The 16,210-nt window shown below is 40.8% G+C and overlaps 1 protein-coding gene across 6 annotated transcripts in view; it reads left to right on the top strand.

Moving 5' to 3' along the window:
• Positions 1-200: 200 nt before the first annotated feature.
• LOC144664606 (uncharacterized) overlaps positions 201-16,210 on the top strand; it is a 40,359-nt gene continuing 24,349 nt past the window's right edge. Inside the window, exons 1-9 of one of the 6 annotated variants that reach the window (XM_078525729.1) lie at positions 201-984; positions 1,811-1,963; positions 5,317-5,817; positions 6,436-6,549; positions 9,078-9,578; positions 10,245-10,346; positions 11,396-11,896; positions 12,553-12,612; positions 12,649-12,684. In XM_078525729.1, the coding sequence (XP_078381855.1) occupies positions 558-984; positions 1,811-1,963; positions 5,317-5,817; positions 6,436-6,549; positions 9,078-9,578; positions 10,245-10,346; positions 11,396-11,896; positions 12,553-12,612; positions 12,649-12,684 (2,395 nt within the window). In that variant the 5' untranslated portion in view covers positions 201-557. Of the gene's footprint in view, positions 985-1,810; positions 1,964-5,316; positions 5,818-6,435; positions 6,550-9,077; positions 9,579-10,244; positions 10,347-11,395; positions 11,897-12,552; positions 12,721-12,741; positions 12,760-16,210 lie in introns of all 6 variants that reach the window. The other 5 variants (XM_078525727.1, XM_078525731.1, XM_078525730.1 and 2 more) reach the window with 5 other exon arrangements.

Raw genomic sequence — 16,210 nt, 5'->3', positions numbered from 1 at the left:
ATTCCATTTAACTTTAAGTGCTTTATACTTTGATCACAACAAAGCTTTCACAATTTAGGACATTAATCTTTAACCAGACAGCAAATATAAGCCAATTTAATAAAAGCTTTAATTTGAATAAATGTTTAGTGAAATGGCAAATTGTATAAAGTGAAAATGAATGAAGAAGCGTTCTAACATTTATCCACATTTATCATTTCGACATATTGAGCCGTGTAGATATGGCAGGACATGTGTCACACATTAGAACTTAGTATATGACCTCGTTCACCACGAGTCTCCAATAGCTCAGTGGTTAGAGCGTCCAACCGGTATTCTGGAAGGTCATGGGTTCGACTTCCGTTGGAGGAACTCGGAAAATCTATTTCCGAGTATTCTACTTGAGAACGCTTCTTCATTCATTTTCACTTCATTCAAGTTGCCATTCCACTTAACAAAAGCTGACCTGTTAATATTGTGTATGTTAATTTCTCTGACCAGCACGCCTGTCTTTCTTTGAACAAGATTGTCTGGACTCACACAATAACTTTCGATCACTGCACTCGTCATTTCGACCCATGGTCTGGAATAGAGACATTGCCAGCGGGGCAAGAACCTGGGCTCAATTTCTTCTTCAGAACCAATCATTGCTACATGAAGAGGCCGTCTTAAACAGCCAAAATCTTGGAGAAAACCTCTGGCGTGTGTTCTCCTCACCAGCACGACCAATATGTAACAACGCATCTGAAACGTCATGCGTGAACTGCAGTCAAGTAGTAACAGAATGGTACAATGAAATTTCAAACTACAATTTTGATACACAAACTGCAATCAATTCAAGTCTACCATGGCTTCATTTTACACAGCTGGTTTGGAGAAGTTCTACTGAGCTCGGGGTGGGTGTGGCATCTGGAGGCGGACGTCACTATGTAGTGGCCCGCTACAAACCACGAGGGAATATGATAGGAAGATTCTCCAGAAATGTGCCACGGCTTCTACCAACAGGTTTGTAAACAAAATTGTTCTGTTATGGAAACATTCAAAAGGATTGGATCGAGTTGAAAGCTAACACCTAGCCAGCCATCCATTCAGTGCGCGCGCTATATAATCGCCAATTTTATAATATAGATATGGGATATGTCAATGTGATTGTATACCTTTCTCCCACCGGACACTACAACACATCAGACAGATATAGCACCAGCTTCACTAGACACTTCAGCAGGTCCGCCAGACACTAAAACGACCAGGCACTGCAATAGGACCGCCAGGCACTACAACAGGTCCATCAGGAAATACAACAGGTCCGCCAAGAACTACAGGTCCGCCTGTTCCTCTTCATGTTTTTGTCAATTTTTACTCATTTATCCTCTAGATTGGTTCTGTTTTGGAAAACATTCAAAAGGATTGGATAGAGTTGAAAGCTAACACCTAGCTAGCTATCCATTCAGTGCGCGCGTTATATAATCGACAATTTTATAATATAGATATGGGATATGTTAATGTGATTGTAATGGTTGAGGTTTCGCCAAGGATTCGCATACCTTCCTCCCACCGGACACTACAACACATCCCACAGATATAGCAACAGCTTCAGTAGACACTACAACAGGTCTGCCAGACACTAAGGCCACAAGCAACTACAACAGGTCCGCCAGGAACTACACTTCCGCCTGTCCTTTTCATGTTTTTGTCAACTTTTATTCATTTATCTTCTAGATTTGTTGTGGCGGATAATTATCGTAGTTGTAGGCGCTAAACCATCACCTAAGGTGTAATTTAATCTGGTATAAATTATTTGTCATTTATTTTTGTTTTTGATACTATACAGAACCTCCACCTACAACAACGGTTGCTCCATCCACAACAACAGCTCCAGTCACAACAACAGGTCCAGCCACAACAACAGGTCCAGGCACAACAACAAAAGGTCCAGCCACAACAAAAGGTCCAGCCACAACAAAAGGTCCAACCACAACAGCAGGTAATGCCATATTTTTTTTATAAATGCCTTATCGTTGTCACTTTTATCGACTTCGATGGCTTTTTGATTTGTTATTTGGTGTTGATAATTTCTCATTAATTTTTCGTCGAGTCGTACACCAGTTTTCTGAGCTATAGCGTCAATTTCCATGCAATGTATGGGCACGTTGTACAGAATTGCTAATTTCTCGGCTCTTGAGTGATTAACACATTCTTACCATTTTGTTTGTCATTCGCAATACTTTTTGACGCGGTTGACGGGGATGGGGGATGTACTTTTTATACCCCCACATGGCTCCCCTATGGTGGTCACGTGACCAGTACGGTTTTAAGCTTTAAGAGCTTCTCGTCGGTGACCAGACCCAGACCTCCACTCGGTCAGGCTTTGAGTTGCGCAATGCTTAGAAGCTACAAATCAGTTGCAAATGGGACACTTTCCATACTTTGCTCTTTACAAAGCATGTTTAGTGTGAAATGTTCGATTTTTAAGCGTTTGAAACAAAGAAAATTCTATAATTTCATGCTATGAAAGAAAAAGTCGCTCCAGCGGGTCGGAATTTACATTTATTTTAACACCATTACGTTTGTGTCGTGAAATGTACTGGCGTTGTAATGTTCACTTTCACAAGGTATCGATGACGGTCTGCCAAAATCATGCAATGTTTAAAAAGCTATAAGTCCTTTACAAAAGGAAACATAATAAATCTTTTGAACCTAACCTGTTAAACATCAAAGATAAGAATCCGGTTTCTGTGCGAGAATTGTAGCAGGCAGGAGATAAAACGAAGTAAGCTTTCTCTTTGGTTCTCGGGTATGTGCTAATACGCGCTCACTGCAACAGCCGTCTGCTTGTTATTGAATTTTACAGGAAAGCTTATTCAAACGGTGCACAGCTAATATGTCAAAAACATCACGAACTGGCCAAAGATCACAAAGGCAAAACTAGTAAAGAATGCCAGCGGCGGAGAATCCAAGAGAACAAATGATCTTAGAAATGAGATCACGAGGGTGAAAAATGTTTTTTATCTGGCCATCTTGTTGTTTTTCATTTTATGAGATGGCAGAGATCAAGGGCACCTTCAGAACAACAGGATTTAGCTTGTATCATCGAATTAACGCACAGAAATTATAGGTAACATTATAGGTAACATGACCTAAGACTGTACTTAAAAATTTTATGATGGGTTTTGTTTTCTTTTAGTTACAACGGTACACATTTGTGACCCTCCACGGGAAAACAGGGAATAAGGTGAACGCACGCGCACGGCACGGAAGCAACACGTTCGCACGGTCCTATAAACACGACATGCTTATAGTGCGATTATGCGAATTAAAACAATTGATTGTCAGAAACGTGCTTGTGGCCTTTGTTTGCATTTGGCTAACACCGTAAAGCTTGGTTTTATAACACGGTAGATTGACACGGTTATTTTCTACACGGTAGATTTCTAACATGTTGGAAGTTAGCGTAAGTAAAAACCAGAGCAATCGGAAATCGCCAAATCGGAAGCCCTTGAAGCGGGAAACGACTCTTTAGCCTTTTGTCTTTTTAGCTTTTCATCGAAGGGAACGGACACGAAAATTTCCCTTCCGGAAAGACATCAAAGATTTAACCCTATTCAGACCGGGGTGGGGGGGGAGGCTTTTGAGGCCCGCGCTGAATTTGAACGCTTATAACTTTTTCAAGATTCAACCAAACCCTGCCAAACTTTGTGAGTACATCTAAAATTTATCTGGAAATAATTTGGTAGGATAGGATGTTATGTCAGGAACGTGACATCACCATGTCAGCGGCATTTTGATAGGCATGTTTTCCCAAATTTGTAATTTTCGTGTTTTTACTAACGAAAATTAACTTAAATGCCATTAATTTTTGCCTTTTTATGGTTTTAAGCGCAGTTTTATTGATTTTGTGTACGTTTCAGTAATTTTGGGTGGTTTTCTGCCATTTTGGAAAAATTTTGATATCCAAGGTGGCGGATCCAAGATGGCGGCTGTTTTGACATGATGATGTAATTGTCACGTGATGTGACGCCGTCATCCCACGTGACGCATACCAAAAGAAATATGTTTGGACATACCATACATCCCATAAGTTTCATTGTGACTGCTTAAATATTCTGGAAATTACATAGGGGGTCCAAAAAAAAGACCGGTCTGAATAGGGTTAACGTGTACAAGTACAATAAAAGCCTAGAAATTATTGCAGTAACCGGAGAATTGCAGCGATCTCGCGTGAATCAAGCAAGCATTCAGTAAGTTTGACGCAAGGTTGTGAAACTTGACACCCACGTGCCCTTCCCCGGAGATAAATAAGTGAAGACACCAATTTATCAACGCTCAGTTGGCGGTAATAAGCAATTCAAAATCGTTTATTCCCTCTATTTCGGAAACCAAGAAAGCTTTTCTTTTCGAATTTTTGGAGATGAAACCTCCAAAAAATTCCGAAAGGTGATTGAAAAAAATAGGATTGGATTTTTCGAGCAAAATTGACCTATCATGATACCTTAACCTAGCATGTTAGTAGTGTCGCCTGTTTCAGGTTCTTTTAGTCTATCTAGCACGATACATGTTTGGTGGTTTGTTTTTCTTCGCCCTCTCTCCTATCAGACGATGTAGAATTATAAGAAAACGCCAAAGAAATCAGCTGCTATCAGTTGCTATATAAGTTGCTATCTCTCTTGAAGATCTTAAGAAGATGATCCAAGTCAAATCGTACGTTAGTTTTAACAAACATTAAACGAATCGTACCAGGACGCTCTTAGTGTCACGAACGGAGCAAACCTATACTGAGTAATGGCCAATTTAAGCAGCTTGCTTGATATTTCGGTAACAAAGGTTGTATTTGTAAGCATAAATGATGCTCAAAAGGAACATGTGTTGTCCTTCCACACCATCCTTCAAGGTTCCAAATGCTCGATTAAGATCACAAACGTCTCCATTTGGAAATGTGGAAATTAAAACACGGAATCTATTTCTGTAGATGCATGCTATGAACATCAGGGAAACTGGTCGCACACTCGAGACGTTTCCGCGAACACCCGTGAAACACTGGGAAAAACTCAATAAGCTTACCCGTATGTCTTAAAGCATTTCACTGGGAACAATCAATGTTTGTAAGCGACAGGAAAAATGATCATAAGAACCTTATCTGTAAAATATTTGAGAGGTTCCCGATTGCTATCGCAACTTACTAGTAGAGTTACTTCTTGTGTATGGAGTGCGACCTAAGTTTACTTGCTTTGTACTTTGATCACAACGAAGAGTTCACAATTTAGAATATTAAACTATAACTACACAGCAAACATAAGCCAATTTAATAAAAGCTGACATGTTAATTTTTTTGACCATCAGGCCTGTCTTTCTTTGAACAAGATTGTCTGGACTCACACAATAACTTTCGATCACTGCACTCGGCATTTCGACCCATGTTCTGGAATAGAGACATTGCCAGCGGAGCAAGAACCTGGGCTCAATTTCTACTTCAGAAACAATCATTGCTACACGAAGTCGCCGTCTTAAACAGCCAAAATCTTGGAGAAAATCTCTGGCGTGTGTTCTCCTTACCAGCACAACCAATATGTAACAACGCATCTGAAACGTCATGCGTGAACTGCAGTCAAGTAGTAACAGATTGGTACAATGAAATTTCAAACTACAATTTTGATACACAAACTGCAATCAATTCAAGTCTACCATGGCTTCATTTTACACAGGTGGTTTGGAGAAGTTCTACTGAGCTCGGGGTGGGTGTGGCCTCTGGAGGCGGACGTCACTATGTAGTGGCCCGCTACAAACCACGAGGGAATGTGATAGGAAGATTCTCCAGAAATGTGCCACGACTTCGACCAACAGGTTTGTATACAAAATTGTTCTGTTATGGAAACATTCAAAATGATTGGATCGAGTTGAAAGTTAATAAGCTATAGCGCGCGCTATATAATCGATAATTTTACAAACACCGCAACAGGTCCACCAGACACCACAACAGGTCCGCCAGACACTATACAGCAGGACCACCAGGCAGTACAGCAGGCCCGTCAGACACTACAACAGGTACTCTAGATACTACAAATGGTCCACCAGGTACTACAACAGTTTCAAGCAGATACCACAACAGGTCCACCAAGCACTACAACAGGTCCGCCAGGCACTACAACAGGTCCCCCAGACAGTACAACAGGTCTGCAAGGCACTACAACAGTTCCGCCAGATACCACAACAGCTCTGCCAAGTATTACAACAGGTCCACCAGATACCAAAACAGGTCCGCCAAGCACTACATCGAGTCCGCTAGATACCTCAATAGGTCCGCCTGTTACTCCTCATGTTTTTGTCAATTTTTACTCAATTATCCTCTAGATTTGTTGTGGCGATTATAATCGTAGTTTTAGGTGCTAAACCATTACCTATGGTGTAATTCTATCTGGTATACATTATTTGTCATTTATTTTTGTTTTTGATACTATACAGAACCTCCACCAACAACAACGGTTGCTCCAGCCACAACAACTGGTCCAACCACAACAACAGGTCCAGCAACAACAACAAGTCCAGCCACAACAACAGGTCCAGCCCCAACTGCAGGTCCAGTCATTTTTTTTAATAAATGCATTATCGTTGTAATTTTTATTGACTTCGATTGGCTGTTTGATTAGTTAGTTGGTGTTGATAATTTCTCATTAATTTTCCGTCGTGTCGTACACCAGTTGTCTGTGCTATAGCGTCAATGTCCATGCAATGTATGGGCACGTTACACAGAATATCTAATTTCACGGCTCTTGAGCGATTCACACATTCTTGCCATTTTTTTTTTGTCATTCGCAATAGTTTCTGACGCGGGTGACGGAGATGGGGTGCATTTTCTTATACCCCCACATGGCTCCACTAGGGTGGTCACGTAACCAGTGCAGTTTTAAGCTCTAAGAGCTTCTTGTAGTTTTGTCGGTGACCAGACTCAGACCTCCACTCGGTCAGGCTTCAAGTCATGCAATGTTTATAAGCTACATATCAGTTACAAATGGGACATTTTCTATACTTTGTTCTTTACAAGGCATGTTTAGTGTGAAATGTTCGATTTTGAAGCGTTTGAATCAAAGAAAATACTATAATTTCATGCTACGGACAATTCCAATGTTGTCTGCTAGTGCGGAAAGGCCCTAACTACAATAAAAGCCTAGAAATTATTACAGTAACCGGAGAGTTGCAGCGATCTCGCGTGAATCGAGCAAGCATTAGGTAAGGTTGTTGCAAGATTGTGAAACTTGACATTCACGTGACCTTCGCCGGAGATAACTGAGTGAAGACACCAATTTATCAACGCTTAGTTGGCGATAATAAGCAATTTAAAACCGTTTATTCCCTCTATTTCGGACCAAGAAAGCTTTTCTTTTCGAATTTTTGGAGATGAAATTTCCAAAAAATTTCAATAAGTGATTGAAAAAAATAGAATTGGATTTTCGAGCAAAATTGACCTATCATAATACCTTAACCCAGCATGTTACTTGTGAATTGTTAGATTTTTTAGCGTTATGTATTTTTCAAGCTGTGCTATCTAGAGGATTCCAGAAAACTGAAGGATAACCACCGAGACAAACATGCTCTGACTTGTAAGGTTTACGTCACTAGTAAATTAATTTCCTGGTGAATTCCTATTCAGCTAAGACCAGCTATGGTGTTCTTCTCTTTATTTGTCTCAATATTCCATTATTGGGGCAAGATATTCAATGTAAACAGGAATTCGATACAACACTGGATGATTAAATAGATTGTCTGGCTTCACGGATTAAGATTCTGGGAATTTGGCCAGCATTAGCATACAAGAAAAAAGATTAATTGAAAATGGAACTAGTCAACCATGAAATGTCACACAAGGTGTTTTTTTTTTACAATTTTGCTTGTCAGTCGCAACATTGTTTGACGGAGGCAATGGAGATGGGTGTGTGTGTGTGTGTTTTTTTTTTTTTATTCCCCCACATCGCTCCCCTAGGGTGGACCGCAACCAGCGCGGTTTTAAGCTCTAAGAGCTTCTTGTTTATAATATAACCGACAACAAAGTTTTCTTGATGGTTTGGCCAAGCGGAGGTCTGGGGTAAGTAAGAGCGAATAATGATTGGGACTCGGCCCAGTTAAATAGCCGATACGCGAATTTGATAGTACGCGCCCTAATGCGCTAGACTACTTAGATTATGAACTTCTGACACGACTCATATTCTGCACCTTCGCAACTGATGGGCAAAATCCAATTTGATGCTCCCTTGCTTTCAGTTATTACGTCTCTGCCGATGTCGCCACTATCTAGCACGATACATCTTTGGTGGTTTGTTTTTCTTTGCCCTCTCCCCTGTCAGACGATGTAGAATTATAGGAAAAGGCCAAATAAATTAGCTGCTATCATATATGTTGCTATCTCTCTTGAAGATCTTAAGAAGATGATCCAAGTCAAATCGTACGTTTGTTTTAACAAACATTAAACGAATCGTACCAGGATGCTCTTAGTGCCACGAACGGAGCAAACCTATACTGCGTAATGGCCAATTTAAGCAGCTTGCTTGATAATTCGGAAACAAAGGTTGTATTTGTAAGCATAAACGGAGTCTGTGCCTGAAAGAAACCAACTTGATGCTCAAAAGGAACCTGTGTCGTCCTTCCACACCATCCTTCAAAGTTCCAAATGCTCAATTAAGATCACAAACGTCTCCATTTGGAAATTTCGAAATTGAAACACGAAATCTATTTCTGTTGATGCCTGCTATGAACATCAGAGAAACGGATCGCACACTTGAGACGTTTCCGCGAACACCCGTGAAACACTGGGAAAAACTCAATAAGCTTACCCGTACGTCTTAAAGCATTTCACTGGGAACGATCAATGTTTGTAAGCGACAGGAAAAATGGTCAGAAGAACCTTATCTGTAAAATATTTGAGAGGTTCCTGATTGCTATCGCAAGTTACGAGTAGTGTTACTTCTTGTGTATGGAGTGCGACCTGAGTTTACTTGCTTTGTACTTTGATCACAACGAAGAGTTCACAATTTAGAATATTAAACTATAACTACACAGCAAACATAAGCCAATTTAATAAAAGCTGACATGTTAATTTTTTTGACCATCAGGCCTGTCTTTCTTTGAACAAGATTGTCTGGACTCACACAATAACTTTCGATCACTGCACTCGGCATTTCGACCCATGTTCTGGAATAGAGACATTGCCAGCGGAGCAAGAACCTGGGCTCAATTTCTACTTCAGAAACAATCATTGCTACACGAAGTCGCCGTCTTAAACAGCCAAAATCTTGGAGAAAATCTCTGGCGTGTGTTCTCCTTACCAGCACAACCAATATGTAACAACGCATCTGAAACGTCATGCGTGAACTGCAGTCAAGTAGTAACAGATTGGTACAATGAAATTTCAAACTACAATTTTGATACACAAACTGCAATCAATTCAAGTCTACCATGGCTTCATTTTACACAGGTGGTTTGGAGAAGTTCTACTGAGCTCGGGGTGGGTGTGGCATCTGGAGGCGGACGTCACTATGTAGTGGCCCGCTACAAACCACGAGGGAATGTGATAGGAAGATTCTCCAGAAATGTGCCACGACTTCGACCAACAGGTTTGTATACAAAATTCTTCTGTTATGGAAATATTCAAAATGATTGGATCGAGTTGAAAGTTAAAAAGCTATAGCGCGCGCTATATAATCGATAATTTTACAAACACCGCAACAGGTCCACCAAACACCACAACAGGTCCGCCAGACACTATACAGCAGGACCACCAGGCAGTACAGCAGGCCCGTCAGACACTACAACAGGTCCTCTAGATACTACAAATGGTCCACCAGGTACTACAACAGTTTCAAGCAGATACCACAACTGGTCCACCAAGCACTACAACAGGTCCGCCAGGCACTACAACAGGTCCCCCAGACAGTACAACAGGTCCGTCAGACACTACAACAGGTCCCCCAGACAGTACGACAGGTCTGCAAGACACTACAACAGTTCCGCCAGATACCACAACAGCTCCGCCAAGTATTACAACAGGTCCAGCAGATACCAAAACAGGTCCCCCAAGCACTACATCGAGTCCGCTAGATACCTCAATAGGTCCGCCTGGTACTCGTACTCCTCATGTTTTTGTCAATTTTTACTCATTTATCTTCTAGATTTGTTGTGGTGATAATAATCGCAGTTTTACACGCTAAACAATCACCTAAGGTGTAATTTTATCTGGTATAAATTATTTGTCATTTATTTTTGTTTTCGATACTATAAAGAACCTCCACCTACAACAACGGTTGCTCCGTCCACAACAACAAGTCCAGCGACAACAACATCAACAGGTCCAGCCACAACAACAGGTCCAACCACAACTGCAGGTTCGGCCATTTTTTTAATAAATGCATTATCGTTGTCATTTTTATTGACTTCGATTGGCTGTTTGATTAGTTAGTTTTGATAATTTCTCATCAATTTTTCGTCGTGTCATACACCAGTTTTCTGAGCTATAGCGTCAATTTTCATGCAATGTATGGGCACGTTGCACAGAATTGCTAATTTCTCGGCTCTTGAGCGATTCACACATTGTAACCATTGTTTTTTGTCATTCGCAATACTTTTGCGCGCGTGACGGTGATGGGGGTGCATTTTCTTATACCCCCACATGGCTCCATTAGGGTGGTCACGTGACCAGTGCAGTTTTAAGCTCTAAGAGCTTCTTGTAGTTTTGTCGGTGACCAGACCCAGACCTCCACTCGGTCAGGCTTCAAGTCACGCAATGTTTAAAAGCTACAAATCAGTTACAAATGGGACATTTTCTATTCTTTTGTCTTTACAAAGCATGTTTAGTGTAAAATACTATAATTTCATGCTACGGACAATTGCAATTTTGTGTGTTAGTACGGAAAGGCCCTAGCTATAGTAAAGGCTTAAAAATTATTACAGTAACCGGAGAATTGCAGCGATCTCGCGTGAATCGAAAAAGCTTTTGAAATGAATCTTGCGGGGGAAAAAGCCCTTGCAGCCGACCATTGTGAACACGGAATCTATTTCTGTCAATGCCTGCTATGAACATCAGTGAAACTGGTCGCACACTCGAGACGTTTCCGCGAACACCCGTGAAACACTGGGAAAAACTCAATACGCTTACCCGTACGTCTTAAAGCATTTCACTGGGAACGATCAATGTATGTAAGCGACAGGAAAAATGGTCAGATGAACCTTATCTGTTAAATATTTGAGAGGTTCCTGATTGCTATCGCAAGTTACGAGTAGTGTTACTTCTTGTGTATGGAGTGCGACCTGAGTTTACTTGCTTTGTACTTTGATCACAACGAAGAGTTCACAATTTAGAATATTAAACTATAACTACACAGCAAACATAAGCCAATTTAAAAAAAGCTGACATGTTAATTTTTTTGACCATCAGGCCTGTCTTTCTTTGAACAAGATTGTCTGGACTCACACAATAACTTTCGATCACTGCACTCGGCATTTCGACCCATGTTCTGGAATAGAGACATTGCCAGCGGAGCAAGAACCTGGGCTCAATTTCTACTTCAGAAACAATCATTGCTACACGAAGTCGCCGTCTTAAACAGCCAAAATCTTGGAGAAAATCTCTGGCGTGTGTTCTCCTTACCAGCACAACCAATATGTAACAACGCATCTGAAACGTCATGCGTGAACTGCAGTCAAGTAGTAACAGATTGGTACAATGAAATTTCAAACTACAATTTTGATACACAAACTGCAATCAATTCAAGTCTACCATGGCTTCATTTTACACAGGTGGTTTGGAGAAGTTCCACTGAGCTCGGGGTGGGTGTGGCCTCTGGAGGCGGACGTCACTATGTAGTGGCCCGCTACAAACCACGAGGGAATGTGATAGGAAGATTCTCCAGAAATGTGCCACGACTTCTACCAACAGGTTTGTAAACAAAATTGTTCTGTTATGGAAACATTCAAAAGGATTGATTCGAGTTTAAAGCTAACACTTAGCTAGATATCCATTCAGAGCGCGCGCTATATAATCGATCACTTTATAATATAGATATGGGATATGTCAATGTGATTGTAATGGTTGAGGTTTCGCCAAGGATTCGCATACCCCGCTCCCACCAGACACTTCAACACATAACAGCGTGACTAGACACTACAACAGGTCCTTCGGAAACGTTAACAGGTCCACCAGATACTACAACAGGGGCGCCAGGAACTACAACAAGTCCGCCAGACACTTGAACAGTTCCGCCAGATACCACAACAGTTCTGCCAAATACCACAACAGCACCGCCAAGCACTACATCGAGTCCGCTAGATACCACAACAGGTCCGCCAAGTATAAAAACAAGTCCACCACAACAGGTTTTAAAAAGAGGTCCACAAAGCACTACATCAAGTCCGCTAGATACCTCAACAGGTCCGCCTGGTACTCCTCATGTTTTCGTCAATTTTTACTCATTTATCCTCCAGATTTGTTGTGGCGATTACAATCGTGGTTTTAGGCGCTAAACCATCACCTAACGTGTAATTTTATCTGGTATAAATTATTTGTCATTTATTTTTGTTTTTGATACTATACAGAACCTCCACCAACAACAACGGTTGCCCCATCCACAACAACAGGTCCAGCCACAACAACAGGTCCAGCCGCAACAACAGGTCCAGCCACAACAACAGGTCCAGCCACAACAACAGGTCCAGCAACAACAACAGGTCCAGCAACAACAACAGGTCCAGCCACAACAACAGGTCCAGCAACAACAACAACAGGTCCAGCCCCAACTGCAGGTCCAGCCATTTTTTTAAAAAAAATGCATTATCGTTGTAATTTTTATTGACTTCGATTGGCTGTTTGATTAGTTAGTTGGTGTTGATAATTTCTCATTAATTTTTCGTCGTGTCGTACACCAGTTGTCTGTGCTTAAGCGTCAATGTCCATGCAATGTATGGGCACGTCGCACAGAATTGCTAATTTCACGGCTCTTGAGCGATTCACACATTGTAACCATTTTGTTTGTCATTCGCAATAGTTTCTGACGCGGGTGACGGGGATGGGTTGCATTTTCTTATACCCCACATGGCTCCACTAGGGTGGTCACGTGACCAGTGCGGTTTTAAGCTCTAAGAGCTTCTTGGTAGTTTTGTCGGTGACCAGACCCAGACCTCCACTCGGTCAGGCTTTAAGTCACGCAATGTTTAGAAGCTACAACTCAGTTACAAATGGGACATTTTCTATACTTTGTTCTTTACAAAGCATGTTTAGTGTGAAATGTTCGATTTTGAAGCGTTTGAATCAAAGAAAATACTATAATTTCATGCTACGGACAATTCCAATGTTGTCGGCTAGTGCGGAAAGGCCCTAACCACAATAAAAGCCTAGAAATTATTACAGTAACCGGAGAATTGCAGCGATCTCGCGTGAATCGAGCAAGCATTCAGTAAGGTTGTCGCAAGATTGTGAAACTTGACATTCACGTGACCTTCGCCGGAGATAAATAAGTGAAGACACCAATTTATCAACGCTAAGTTGGCGGTAATAAGCAATTCAAAACCGTTTATTCCCTCTATTTCGGGAACCAAGAAAGCTTTTCTTTTCGAATTTTTGGAGATGAAACCTCCAAAACATTTCAATAAGTGATTGAAAAAAATAGAATTGGATTTTTCGAGCAAAATTGACCTATCATGATACCTTAACCCAGCATGTTACTTGTGAGTTGTTAGATTTTTTAGCGTTATGTATTTTTCAAGCTGTGCCATCTAGAGGATTCCAGAAAACTGAAGGAAAACCACCGAGACAAACATACTCTAACTTGTAAGGTTTACGTCACTAGTAAATTAATTCCCTGGGGAATTCCCATTCAGCTAAGACCAGCTCTGGTGTTCTTCTCTTTATTTGTCTCAATATTCCATTTTTGGGACGAGATATTCAATGTACACAGGAAATCGATACTAAACTGGATGATTAAATAGATTGTCTGGCTTCACGAATTAAGATTCGGGGAATTTGGCCAGCATTAGCATACAAGAAAAAAGATTAATTGAAAATGGAACTAGTCAACCATGAAATGTCACACAAGGTGATTTTTTTACAATTTTGCTTGCAGTCGCAACATTGTTTGACGGAGGCAATGGAGATGGGTGTGTGTGTGTGTGTGTGTGTGTGTTTTTTTTATTCCCCCACATCGCTCCCCTAGGGTGGACCACAACCAGCACGGTTTTAAGCTCTAAGAGCTTCTTGTTTATAATATTACCGACAACAAAGTTTTCTTGGTGGTTTGGCCAAGCGGAGGTCTGGGGTAAGTAAGAGCGAATCATGAACTGGGACTCGGCCCAGTTAAATAGCCGATACGCGAATCTGATAGTACGCGCCCTAATGTGCTAAACTTATTGGATTATGAACTTCGGACACGACTCATAATCCGCACCTTCGCAACTGCAAAGCAAAATCCAATTTGATGCTCCATCACTTTCGGTTATTACGCCTCTACCATGTCACAGCACATTGGTGGTTTGTTTGAGATTGTCTAATTGGCGTGGGTCGTGCGTCCTGCGTTGTGCGTCGTGCGTAATTGACACATCGAATTCATTATTTTTGCTGTGTCACGCCATTTCACAACAGCAGTTTTTCCTCTTGGATGTCTGATGTATAAGCCCAGTTACCAGCTATCTATGGATTTTAAAGTTACCTAAAAATGTTTGATGCTTAAAGGGACTGTGTCACGGATTTTATCCAAATTTAGGCACGGAAATGACCATCAAATTCAGTTGAATATAAAAATAACCTCTTAAAACAGTGAAGGAACATTTCAATAACAGTACAGAAAATACAAAATAAGTTACAGGTGGACAAAAGTGACAAATATTGAAATGGATTGCGATATGCGTTTTTGAAATATTGTTGGGCTGAACAGTTTTCAAAGTTATTCTCGTTTGCTTGTAATTTTTAATTATAACCCCAGGGAGACACATTTGGTTGCAATAAAGCTATGGTTTTGTCATTTAGATCCATGCAAGTAATTTATTTGAAAACATAAAAACAAGGCCGGCAATTTGAATTCACCAGTTCAAAGACCGCGGATGGAGGTGTCACGTTGCATGAGACTACCGGTAGTTCGCAGCAAAACTGAAAATCTTAAACAAATAAGAACACCCTTAGGACATAATTCTTCAGATAATAATCAGGCACCACTGCGTGCATGGATAAGTGGGAAACTAGTGCCGAAATATTCCCACTGGGTTTCTTGGGATATTTCCGCGAAAAATGTTTTTCACAAGATATATGCAAAAATAATATAAACGTTTTCGTTTTAAAATAATGGTCTGCAATAAAACTTAAGTCAGTTCAACAAAATTAAATGTTCATTTCGCTACAGTGCTTGGCAGTGCAAGTTTGGATTTCCCTTTTATTTCCTCAAACGCAACCTTTGATAGTGCATCTGCAGCTTCAAGCTTGAAATGATAACGGAAGGTCAATTGTCGACCCACTTTCACCGCAGTCAAACGTCTCAGGCAGATTTTCTTTCTACTTCGGGTAATTTCATATAGATGTGTTAGTATGAGCAAGGATCACTAAAATAGCTGCTGAGTGTAACAATATTACCCTTTTCTTAAGTATAAGAGTGTTTTTATTTTTTAAAAACGTTTTGCATCTAAACCAAAGTGCTTTACAAAACAAGTCCACATATCGCCATTTCCAAACACGTAGAATACCCGATTCCCTCTATAGCGCGCGCCTGCAGGGAATCACGGTAGTTGTATTCATCAAACCATGCGCGAGACTCAACAACGATGCACATTGCTGAATCTCGCGCAGGGTTTGATGAATACAACTACCGTGATTCCCTGCAGGCGCGCGCTATAGAGGGAATCGGGTATTTGGTTTTATAAAGCCCCAAAAATCTTAGTTAACTGTCACGATACCGGTGATGTATCAAAATTGGAACCGTTAAAATTAAAACCCTATCTTTGAAGTACTTGTTTTGTTTTTGGCATATTTCTGTCGTTTGAGCGGGGTCGACGACGCACCTGCAAGTTTGGAATCTGAAACAGCACGCTACTAATTAGATCACTGGTAGGTAACAAACAACTGAAACCATAATAAATAAAAAAATGGCCATGCACAGGAATAAAAAATTCCATCTGGTGTTCTGTGGAAATCCCTAAAATTTAAAATACAAAAGACTCGAGCAGTTGTAACTTTTTCACTTACAAATACCCAAAAAGCCACGAATATACTTGC

Source organism: Oculina patagonica, chromosome 9 (assembly GCF_052425735.1).
Source record: "Oculina patagonica isolate OP01 chromosome 9, crgOcupat, whole genome shotgun sequence".
Taxonomy (NCBI): Eukaryota; Metazoa; Cnidaria; class Anthozoa; order Scleractinia; family Oculinidae; genus Oculina; species Oculina patagonica.
The sequence above is the reverse complement of the archived record's forward strand: the minus strand, read 5'-3'. Positions and strand labels throughout refer to the sequence as shown.